The 12,289-nt window shown below is 37.3% G+C and overlaps 1 protein-coding gene and 1 long non-coding RNA gene across 4 annotated transcripts in view; one reads left to right on the top strand and one right to left on the bottom strand.

Moving 5' to 3' along the window:
- Nucleotides 1-12,289, bottom strand: part of SBF2 (SET binding factor 2) — a 461,568-nt gene that overhangs the window by 58,225 nt on the left and 391,054 nt on the right. For all 3 annotated transcript variants that reach the window (XM_077866518.1, XM_077866519.1, XM_077866520.1), the window contains exons 22-26: nucleotides 9,882-10,077; nucleotides 6,427-6,554; nucleotides 5,040-5,215; nucleotides 2,922-3,067; nucleotides 112-310 (exon numbers count right to left, since the gene is read on the bottom strand). In XM_077866518.1, the coding sequence (XP_077722644.1) occupies nucleotides 112-310; nucleotides 2,922-3,067; nucleotides 5,040-5,215; nucleotides 6,427-6,554; nucleotides 9,882-10,077 (845 nt within the window). The remainder of the gene's footprint in view (nucleotides 1-111; nucleotides 311-2,921; nucleotides 3,068-5,039; nucleotides 5,216-6,426; nucleotides 6,555-9,881; nucleotides 10,078-12,289) is intronic.
- On the top strand, nucleotides 3,808-5,387 carry LOC144294687 (uncharacterized). The gene is made up of 2 exons (XR_013362082.1): nucleotides 3,808-3,914; nucleotides 4,924-5,387. It is a non-coding gene; the product is annotated as an uncharacterized LOC144294687 (long non-coding RNA).

Genomic DNA, 12,289 nt, shown 5'->3' with positions numbered 1-12,289 from the left:
TGCTCCTAATTTTTTGATATTTTTCTCTCTCTGGGCTATGGGGACAAACAGCCTATTCAGACAAAATGGGAGAAAAGAAAGTGTTTTTATGGGGCCCACTAAGAGACTTACCTCCGGCAGAGTGAATACATCCTATTGGAGGCAGTGATTCGAAAATACTCTGGTTTTGAGCGAGAAGAGCTGCCACTTATGGTTCCCAGACCTAAACGCTGATAGTCTCTGAAACAAGCTTTTTCCACTAACTGTTCCATTGTAGACTTCTCTGAGGCCTTCAGAGTGGTACTTGTAGGGAGTTCACTATCATCTGAAACTGTGAAGGCAGAAACAGATTTTGAAAAAATGATATAGCTTAGAAGATTAGAAGCTTCCTTTTGTAGAGGATTCTTAAACCAAGAGAGGTTTATATTAGGGCTCCAGGCACTTTGTGTATCACAAATTAAGTCCTGCTAATTCTTTGAAGAATCATTATGTTCAAACATATATTAAAACAGTAATGGACAGTCAGGAAAGAAAATTCAGGAGCTCAAAATGTCAGGGAAATTAACTCAAAATGCCAGAGAAGGGGTATGTCTGGCTGGTGCAGTGGGAAGAGCATGTGACTCCTGATCTCGGGGTTGTGAGTTTGAGTCCCACATTGGATGTAGACACTACTTAAATAAAAAAATTAACAAAGTTTAAAAAAAAATGCCAGGGAAATTAACTCAAAATTTCTAAAAATAGTAAAATTTTGAATTCATTAGCCACATTTTTCTGTTTTAATCAGGCTTGCTTTTTTTTTTTTTTTTTTAAGATTTTATTTATTCAGAGAGAGAGAGAGAGAGAGAGAGAGAGAGGCAGAGCCACAGGCAGAGGGAGAAGCAGGCTCCATGCAGGGAGCCCGATGTGGGACTCGATCCCGGGTCTCTAGGATCACACCCTGGGCTGCAGGCAGCGCTAAACCACTGCGCTACTGGGGCTGCCCTCAGGCTTGCTTATTAATGCCAAAGTATAGTGATTTCTATTTAGAACTCTATAAAATAAACATTTAAATCTTATCAGAGGCTAACCCATAAGTAAAATTTATCTTTAGTATGATCACTACACAAACTTCATTACCCAAGTTTCATTTAACTTTTCAGAACATATTCATTCATTCATTCATTCATTCATTCATTCGAGACACAAAGAGAGAAGCAGAGACATAGGCAGAGGGACAGGCAGGCTCCCTCCAGTGAGCCTGATGCAGGGCTCAATCCCAGAACACTGGGATCATGCCCTCAGCCAAAAGCTGATACTCAACCACTGAGCCACCCAGGTGTCCCAGAACACAGACTTTTATTAGAAATTTCTAGATTAAGGAGAAGTCCACTTGTGGGAATAGACCTTTCTTAGAGAGGTATCAAGAGGTTATACTGTTTTTTGGAAAATATTTTTGTCAGAGGATGTGGTATACATGGGAAACTCCCTCATAATTTTGCAATCACAGGTTGCAGAATCCCTTAAGATTTTAGATGTGGAGGGATTTACCCAATAATCAAGCATTTTAGGGAGGATTTAAGAAAAACCCCCAACATTCCTAATTGGTACTGCATGTTCTAACAACAAAAAAAAATTTCCATGCTAAAAACTCTCCTAATTTACTTTCTTACTTATTCCTACAGTGAGAGAAGTCACATTATGGTTTCAGAATTTTTGGATATATATTCAAAGTTCTAATGTCAAAGGGAATGATATGGCTCTCTTGCATTTAAAGAAAAAAAAATCCTAACAGCTTATCCCTACAAATACAAGACTTTGTGTTTTAATTTATTTTTTAAAATTTTAATTCAATTTGCCAACATAAGACTTTGTGTTTTAGTTTGTGAACTTCACAATGCAAATATATTATCAGGTATCGGTTTTGTGTTGGCTTTTTATTTTCAGAGGAGCAAAAAGCATCATATAATTGGTCTTTTGGTGGAATAAATATCATAGAATAATAGTTTTTCTTCTGTGTAATCATAAAAACTTCAAATTAGAAGAATCAATACTGATGGCTAATTTTTTTACAGCTTTCCATGTGACTGTAAGGAGGCCAGGGTTCCAACAAATGGGTCACTCCAGTAATGCAATGGTGGGTCTTTTCATCGCTCTCAGAGTATGTAGATACACACACTGAAATGGGGACTTTTGACCAGTGATCTCTCTAAACATGAAGTTTCTTTCTTCAAAATGTCTTTATTGTTATTAGTAGAAGTAATAGTGGTATAGTCACAGGTGATTGGCTCTAAGATCCTGAAAAGAGAAAGGGTGGAAAGACATCCTGCCTCCTATTAGAGATCAGATTCTCCCTAGTGTTAGTTTTATAAACATACTCCACAGTGGGTTAAGGAACAGAAAACAGTCAATAAGACGTTTTGCAATTGGTTTCCTAACTCTGTTTTCCCAACTGAGAGGTACCTCAGCTTCTCAGATTCTGTCCTTTTAAATATTTACAAGGCTTTTTTTTTCTTACCATCTAAGAATCTCTTCATCTTTGGTCCTTCATTTTGATTAAGTGTACCCACAGTGTTCTTATCTCAAACCCAAATCTTTAATTTTGAATATCCAATGTCCTTGTTTTCTTATTCTTATTGCATAATAATAAGGTACAGGGGATTACTTTATATCTAAATTTCCCATGCACTGGGGTTTCTTTCTTTCTCCCTTTGATGAGACCCATGTAACAATGGCCAACCAGGTCTGTGGATTTAGTAAAAGAGAAGTATAATTTAGCAAAATCTTATCTGAACAATGGAATATTGAGAAAATAACTGAAAAGCTGGTAAGTGCCTCCAATCTTCTTATGAGATCTAGGTTCTTGTAAGTCAAAGTTTAAGGGCAACTACATCTGAGTCTCTTATTCTTACTCACATAAGAAAGAATAAAACTGATTCATAAAGGAGAAAGGAGTTCTCACATACCTGATATGTCATCTTCTTCATTCCATCCAGGACGATTCACTCTCTCTTCCACAATTGTCCCTGTCCTCCTCTTCAATAAATATTGCCGCCCAATTGTCATTTTCCCTGCCCTTTTGGCACCTTTCACAATTGTTTTTGAGAAGGTGCTATAAGTCATAAAATCAAAGAGACAATCAATTTAATATGAGGACACCATTTACATTTTTTGATACCTACATAGCTCAACTCGTTTCTTCTCCATACCTACAGCTACTACTAGGATTGTCCAGACCTTTAGTAAGCCTTTCTTTCTTTAGATAATTTTTTATATGGCAATAGACTAATTTCCTATAAAATGTTGTTGTCATCATTACAGTTGTAGGCAAGAACGTAGAGTGGCACACAAGCCACTTAGCTCAAATCTAAACTCAGTTTGGCTTTTTGGTCAAACACGCACCTAACACACTCTGGTTATCTATGCCACTGCCTCCACCAGTTCCCACAAACTATGCTGGCAGAAGACTTACCGCATCGAAGCCAATCTGCCCCCTTCTCTATTAATTCAAACTCTTTTTACTAACTCATAGGCTTTCCATTGAGATCATAGGACAGTTATAGTTAGGCACCATGTTTAAGTGTGTATGTGTGGTGTCCTTTCTTCTAACACTGTAAACCTTTACATAGCCAAGAAAATTCTAAGGTGTTTTAAATCTTAAAATTGCTATATCTCTTTTGCAGCTGGATAGATTAAGCTTGATACAAAAAGGTTGATTTTATATGTGTGTGTGTGTATGTATGTTGGTATTTCTTCCCATAGTCCATAGATTCTAAACATAAAACACCATATAAAGCTTTGTATCTTCCACAGAGAGTTGGAATAATAGATGTAACAGGCTCCTCTGTGACTCCACAGAGCTATGACAAGATACTTAGCTCACTGCTGTAAATACCTAGGAAGCTGCTCATGTCTTAGTGTATCATTTCTGGATCTGCACGGTCCCTTTCACTTACCAGGTAACAGTGATACAGGTGGTCAGCTCTGTAATTTAGTAATCACACACTGTCTGGAACCTCAACTCTTCTATAATCTCTGGCCTACCCCACTTTTAGGCAAAGGAAAGGGCTTTTCTCCAACATCTGCAGAGTACTCCTTAATAGGTAATTTGTACTGGCAGATGCCCAAATTATAAGTGATTAATGATGAGTGAACTGAACTTTTGGCCCCTATATTTTATCACTAATTGAAGATAAATTTTAAGCAATTGTTATTTTGTAATAACCAAGATATAAAAGATATAAAAGTTAGATATAAAAGATATAAGATATAAAAGTTTCAACATAAATTACTAAAAATTTTCATCAGAAAATAAGGGGTCCTACAAAGAAATATAACAACTAAATGCAATGCCTTATCCCGGACTGGATCCTGTACTAGGCAGAAAAAAAAAGTACCTATAAATGATCATCAGCAAAATTTGAATAAGGACTCTGAGTTAGATAAAAATTTTATACCAATTAAATTTCCTGGTTATAAACCATAGTTTCTTCTTAGAAAATATATATTGATACATCTGAGGATAAAGGGGCACTATGTATATAACTCAAATGGTTTAGAAAAAATATATATGAGAGAATGATAAAGAAAATGGAGCAAAACATAAATAATTGGTGAATCTGGGTAAATGGTATACAGGAATTCTTTGTGTTATGTTGTAACTTTTCTGTAAATTTGAAATTGTACCAAAACAAAAAGTTACAGAAAAAGAAAAAATAAAGGGTACTATCTCTAGGTCAAGGCAAAACTGTCTGCTAAGCCTGGATATCAAAGAAAACTTTGAAGGGCTTGCTCAAAGGCAGTTAGCAAGGGATCAATATGGGACAAAGGGGGAAAAGAATTTCACATCTAAGAACAGATCATGAGTAATGGACATATTGGTTAAAACCTCTTGTAGCATTTAGTTTTTGAAGCCTGTGCCATATATCAGTGCTGCTGTTGCATAACTTTCTGAGTTTGGTCCAACAGGCTTGACAGAATGGCAGACAAAAAGAACATTCATGTATGCAATGACACGAAGGATGGGTCACTTCCCCTGACCAGGAGCTATGAAAAGGCTGACATGAAGAAATCTGTCTTCTTACCGGAAGGAGGTGTTCTTTTCCTTCTGTTTGGGTAAAATTATTTGTGGGGTAGTCTGTCCAGCAGCAAAAGCAAAGGTGGTGAAAATGGACTGAGGATAACGGAACTTCATTAGCTGCTTCTTAAAGATCTCTACTACTTCTGGACTCACTTCTTCATCAAATGCTACTTTAATCAACTAGAAACAAAAGAGAAAAATACATCAGAAGGATTAAGGATTTCCAGATAACTTATCCCCAAGTGACTGAAGGAACAGAAAATAATATTAAATGGCAGAAGTCCAGAGGTTGAGGGGACCTTAGATATAGTGTAATATAATTTTTTTATTAAAAAAAAAAAGGCCCAGAAAGGCTCATTTGTTATAGATGGTTTTCTGGCAAGGAAAATCATGTATCTTAAAGCTGAGTTTCTTTAAGACTTTCTTTAAGACTATCTGTTCTATGATGGGATTGAGAAATTAACTTACAGTGGCTGAAGTAGGAAACATGTCCTCCTTTTTTTCAACTATTGGTTCTAGGTGAGGATTTGGCCTAAGGAAGCCTTTTCTTACCCAGAGATACGATATACCTAGTAAGAAAAAGTGTTTGACTAGAATCCTAACCAATATAGTCAGGTCATATTCCAGTTTAGAGTCCTTTGGCAGGTGGAACAGAAATCCCAAGGATGTGCCTGCTCCCAGGTGATGGGAGAATGTCTGGAGCTTAGAGATCATAATTCACACAATGAGTACAGGGAGGTCCTAGCTTCCTGGTTGGAAGGAATGTGGTTAAGAACTGGCACCCTCAGAAATCTGCAAAGTCAGAGACAAGGCATAAAAATAGGAAGAGCAAAGTATCACCTACTGAGAACTGTAAAAAGGAAAAACTAAGAAAAGATCACTCTTCCAGTGTCTTTTGTACCAGTGTTTTGTATCAGTAATTCCACAAGTTCTGACACATTCAAAGCCCCCTAGAAAAACCTCTGCCTAATTAGAGGTTTATTTAGTTAGTACCAATAGTACTTTAGCCCTGACTATAATTCTAAGACTTTTATCTCTTCCACAAGAAGGGCGATAGGGCATTTCCTTCTGAAACAGGTGCCAAGAGAATTGCTTTCTATTTAAAGCCTTTATTAAACACAAAGGTAAGACTTGGCACAGAAAACAAGTCAACTGTATGTGTCTGAATTTCTAGGATCACTTAATATTGACAGATAATCTGTTGGTACTCAGTTGGCCAAAGGGTTCAGGAAGTGAGGGATTAAATAAAATGATTCAGGGGTTTACTCAGTTGAAGATTACCCTCTCAGACCCTCTGATCCTCCTCATCCTCGAACTTCTGACCCCATTACCACAGAAAGTGGCCAGATCATTTGTAGAAAACTTTTAAATAGTAGAGGAATGGTTAATACCTGAAAAGATGCTGATGTAATCTGCAGTCCTTCTTGCATGTTCTGCTGAAGCTGGTTCTGCATTGTAATCTTTTTCTCCTTGGTGATAGAGGCAATAGGAAAACTCCGCACAACTGTCTGCTCACCAACTACAGGAAAGCAGGACACAGACTCAGCAACAGTACTTTACAGCTTTATTTATAGAGTTTCTGCTTCTCATTTTATCAGCCTCTGCTAAAGAAATGTATCTGGAGAGGACAATGCCCAGGAATGCAGTAAGAGAAAATGCCTGATTCTAGAATCACAATCACTGATTTTATTGCATGACAATTCACTCCTGAGATACAATCCTTTCTAGGAGTGAATGAACAGTCTGCCTGCTTTCATTCTTTCTATTTCCCCAACCTGCTCTGTGCCACATAAGATCACCTGGTTTAAGGCAATCTTTAAGATACTTAATCTTGGGGATCCCTGGGAGGCTCAGTGGTTTAGTGTCTGCCTTTGGGCTCAGGGTGTGATCCTGGGGCCCCAGGATCGAGTTCCGCATCAAGCTCCCTGCATGAAGCCTGCTTCTCCCTCTGCCTGTGTCTCTGCCTCTCTCTCTCTGTGTCTCTCATGAATAGATAAATAAAATCTTTAATAAAAAAATAAGATTCTTAATCTTAAGGGCATCCGTGATATTTAATGTAAATATAAAGCAAAAGAGAAAAGATTTTAAAAATGTGTTTCCATACATGGTAAAAGGTGCTGTACACCATGTATTTGTGCCTTCAGAAGACACAGGACTAAACTTAGGCTGAAGAGTTTTAGGAATTTAAATATTAAAGCAAGGAAGGGAAAACACAAATAATTATCAACTACTAGAGGTTGTGAAGATGCAAGTTTAGAAAATAAGTATCACACATAAAGCCTCTCTTTGACAGTTCAAAGTTCTCCCTGGGAGAGGAGAGTCACGTGCAGAATATAACGTAATTAGCTCCTAGGTTTGAGGGAACAGGGCTTTAAATATTTCAGAAAGGGAGATTTCTGCATGCTAGATGGCTAGAGAATGATTCCTGAAAGATGTGAGAAATGGTTAAGTGAGGTTTGAAGAGAGCATAGGTAAAGAGGGGGGAATTTCAGGAAGTGGTACAAGTAAAAGAACAGGAGCAGCAATGGGCTAGGTGCCTTGGCTGGTAAGCCAGAGAGGTGAGAACTTGAACTAGATTTATCTGAGTTCATACATATATCCACATAGCATCAGCAGAATTTCTCATTCTCTGGATCTGTCAATTCCTAACCTGGAAAATTCTGTTTATCCTCTTATGTTGAGCTTATATCCAGAGGCTAAACAAAATTAGGATGTATACAGAATTTAAGTCCTAGTATTTATTAAACAACCTATACTTATATAACACATGTAAATTTATCAGATTTCTTTGTGTTTTTAAAAGAGATTTTTAATTTAAAATTTTAAAGGATTTTATTTATTTGAGAGAGAGAAGAGAGAGAAGAGAGAGCACAAACAGGGAGAGCAGCAGAATGAGAAGTAGACTCTCCGCCTAGCAGACAGTCCAATGTAGGGCTTGATTCCACAACCTGGGATCATGACCTGAGCTGAAGGCAGACACTTAACCGATTGAGCTACCCAGGTGCCCCAAAGGAGATATTTTAAATTAGATATTTAAAAAGAAATAAAATAAAAGAAGCAAATAAGAAGGCTTTTTCTGATAAAAAGAAATTCCCTAAAATACAAAATTAACCCAAAAATTGACAGGAAAAACCGAGAGAACAATATAAGCCTTCACATTAAGTATGGTTTTGATTTTTTTTAAAGAAATAAATTAGAACAACATAAGTGACAAAGTATCTCAAATATTTATATCCTCAGAATGTATGTTGTGGCCATTGAACCACTCGCAAAAGAAATTGTAATTACTGGATATTTAGTTTCTTTTAAAATTACATTTGCCTTCAAATACAAATATAATTTATGTATAAGGATATGACAGGAGAGGGCTAAAAAACTTTGCTCCATTTTCACGCTTTTTCAAATGAATACAACTATTCCTTTAGATTCATTTTGTTTATTGAATTTTATGAGCTTTTTGTTATTATATGGTAAGTACTCTTTTATGAACAAGACCATAAGCCATCTTGATTCTATCTAACCAAGGAATCACACAACTGTGAGATTTTAAAGATACTGCATTTTATACATCTGAAGTCCACTAACAAAATATGGTATATAGTTTATCTCATCAAATGTAACTGAACTGCAGATGAGGAAGGAACTTTAGTGATCATTTAGCCCAATGGTTTTCAATCCTTCCTATGGATCATAATCACTTCTGGGGCTTAAAAATGCAGATACCTGGGTCTTTCCCATTTCTAGAATCCTATTCTAGGTACTAATTCAACTGTGTGAGGGTTGGGCCCAGGTTGGTATTTTTTTTAAAGCTTTCCAGATAATTCAAATACGCAGTCAAGGTTGAGAACCACTGAATTATTGCCAATCAAGCCCAATTCCTGGGGCACTGGGATGGCTTAATTGGTTGAGCATCTGACTTCAGCTCAGATCATGATCTCAGGGTTCTGGGATCAAGCCCCACGTTGGGCTCTCTGCTCAGCTGGAAGCCTGCTTCTCTCTCTCCCTCTGCCTACAACTCCCCCTGCTTGTGCTCTCTCTCTGTCAAAGAAGTAAATAAAATCTTAAAAAAAAAAAAAAAAAATTCCCAATTCCCTAACTTTATGAAAGGGGAAACTGAAACCCAGCAAGAGGTCAGGAATTTTACTTAGGTTATCAAGATTGGTCAATAGAAATCTATATCTGAGCTCCTTATTTGGAGCCCAAAAGTTTTAGCCCAAATCTTCTATGCTTTTCCCAACAACCAGGATAGTTTAGAGATTACAGTGATTTTAAAAAGATAATTTGGATTTGAGAGGGCATGCTATTTATTTCTAATATGGAAGACTGCATAGAGTAGTAGAAAATAGAAATAGAAGTTGAGGGTGGTTAGGGAACGGAAGTTGTCTGCCAAGAGGGAAATGGGGTTAGCTGAAATATGATGAGAGAAAGTGAGGTTAGTTAGTACTGTACAACCCTGCAATGGTTTGCATATCCTTCCACAAAAGGGATCATGTGTCTGGAAGACCTGAGCCTTACATTTAAATGTAGGACTTAGAAAGGTGGAACAAATCAGCAGGAGACATTGTTAGTAGCTATATACTATGAATATCTCTAAATCACAATATACTGCCTCAAAAAATTATGTGAACCCTTGACTTATTGTTTAGAATATATCCTTGGTTCCTTAAATAAGACTCTATAATCCAAATTATCATTAGCTTTGAAAGACAAAGGATTCTAAAAAATACCTGGTGATAAAAGGCTTACTTTGAATCTGAAATGATCTACAAGTTACTGCACACAAATAGAATCAAAGCCTCAAGTAGCACATGGATATCCATATTCTGGTGGCATAATATGATCATACCTAGCTGATCATGGGGAGTTCCCCTGAATAGAATTCTATATGTGGTGAGGAACAAGGCTCCTTCTGCTGGCAGGAGCTGAGGGCCTCCAAGAAGGCCTCCAGTAGCTTCTTCTCTTCCATCAGGGTCTAGCAGGACTCGAAGACCTTCACAGATGATTTCTTCTCCTGGCAGTAGAGAAGGTCTAAGAATCTTGGGCTGACAACAGAGAAAGTATTTTAAACACAAATCTGGGGTATCCAACACTTAGACCAAAGTTATCTTTTCAGTTGCAGATCTAAAAAACCTGAGTCAGACTGCTTAGGTAGCCAAAATGAGAAAACAGATCTGGGAAGAGGCAGAAATGATGTTTTTACATCCAAATGTAAAAAGATTTTTTGCTTATTAACAGCAAAATCATTAGAAATTACTAAGATGTTTAAAATATCTTCAATGGAACATTTTGCAACCATGAAAAAAAGATCTAGATCTATACCTATTAACATAGAAAGATATCAAGAATACATTGTTAAGTGAAAGAAGCAAGCTGTAAACCAGGGTGTATATTATAATTCCCTCTTTTTGGAAAAAAGAAAGTTGTGAGAATATGGACCAAACTATTAAAGGTGGTACTATCATGGTTAAGGGTAGAGATGAGGTGGGGTTGGAAAGACCACAGAGGACTCTCACTTTGTATAATGTGTATTTCTTTAATGGTTTGATTTTATATAAAGAACACTGTTGGGCAGCCTGGGTGGCTCAGCAGTTTAGCGCCACCTTCAGCCCAGGGCGTGATCCTGGAGACCCGGGATGGAGTCCCACGTCGGGCTCCCTGCATGGAGCCTGCTTCTCCCTCTGCCTGTGTCTCTGCCCCCCCACCCCCGTTTCTCATGAATGAATAAATAAATAAAACTTAAAAAAAAAAAAGAACACTGTTACTTCTGTCAACTTAAAAAACAAATCCTTAGAAAAATAGATATATCTTTAAAAGGATCTGTCCTTCCTGGCCTTTACTGAAGATTAACACAATGAATAGCCAAATAATGAACATTTACACACCTTGGGAAATATACAACCACATGACACACTCCTCTGAAGATATCCGTGCCAGAAAAAAAAATTTCTCCTGAAGATCTGATATGCTTATTTTTTACTAAGCAATAAAAACTATATAAATCAGCACTATTCTTTTTGTTGGCTCAAGGAGGCTCAGAGCTAAATGTAAAGCCAAAGTTATAATGATCATCCTGTTTCAGATTTCTCATATAAATATCTTTTCTATCCATCTGGCTTCTGATTTTTCCTTTGAATTTATTTTTAATAGTTTTGTGATATAGGTAAGAGGGACCTGACCCAAGTCCATAGACTGGTGCCAGACTAGCTGCAAAATAATCATCTGGGAGGCTTGTACTTGAAAGTATGGATTCCCAAGCCAAGTCTCAGGGAACTCCAATTCAGGAGGCTGAGGTGGGGTTCAGAATTCTCAAATTTTAATAGATTTCCCAGATGCTTGTGATGTATGTCTATAACGTAAACAGATTCAGGAACCTGGTATTTTTATAGTAATTGCCTTAAGTCCTTTTTTTCTGGAAGTAGGCAGGGCATAAAATCTTGGCTTGGGTTTAGAAGTTAGAATGTTCATAATTTATGCCCTGCCTATAAAAACAGACTCAACAAGAGGCCATTATTGCTCCTTTGTTGAATCTACTATTCTCCTTCAGTATCTGTTTTATGAGGATCTACATGATAAACTCCTCTGAAAGTTAAATGTATCATTAAAACTGAAGTCTAAATCTTCCTCTGTGAGATTTCTCTTCATGTCTTTTGCCCATTTCATGATTGGCCAACACGCACATGAAAAGATGCTCTGCATCACTAGCCATCAGGGAAATACAAATCAAAACCACAATGAGATACCACCTCACACCAGTGAGAATGGGGCAAATTAATAAGGCAGGAAACAACAAATGTTGGAGAGGATGCGGAGAAAAGGGAACCCTCTTACACTGTTGGTGGGAATGTGAACTGGTGCAGCCACTCTGGAAAATTGTGTGGAGGTTCCTCAAAGAGTTAAAAATATACCTGCCCTACGACCCAGCAATTGCACTATTGGGGATTTACCCCAAAGATACAAATGCAATGAAATGCTGGGACACCTGCACCCCGATGTTTATAGCAGCAATGGCCACAATAGCCAAACTGTGGAAGGAGCCTCGGTGTTCAACGAAAGATGAATGGATAAAGAAGATGTGGTTTATGTATACAATGGAATATTACTCAGCTATTAGAAATGACAAATACCCACCATTTGCTTCAACGTGGATGGAACTGGAGGGTATTATGCTGAGTGAAGTAAGTCAGTCGGAGAAGGACAAACATTATATGTTCTCATTCATTTGGGGAATATAAATAATAGTGAAAGGGAATATAA

Source organism: Canis aureus, chromosome 23, assembly GCF_053574225.1.
Source record: "Canis aureus isolate CA01 chromosome 23, VMU_Caureus_v.1.0, whole genome shotgun sequence".
NCBI lineage: Eukaryota > Metazoa > Chordata > Mammalia > Carnivora > Canidae > Canis > Canis aureus.
This window is presented reverse-complemented; position numbering and strand designations above follow the sequence as displayed.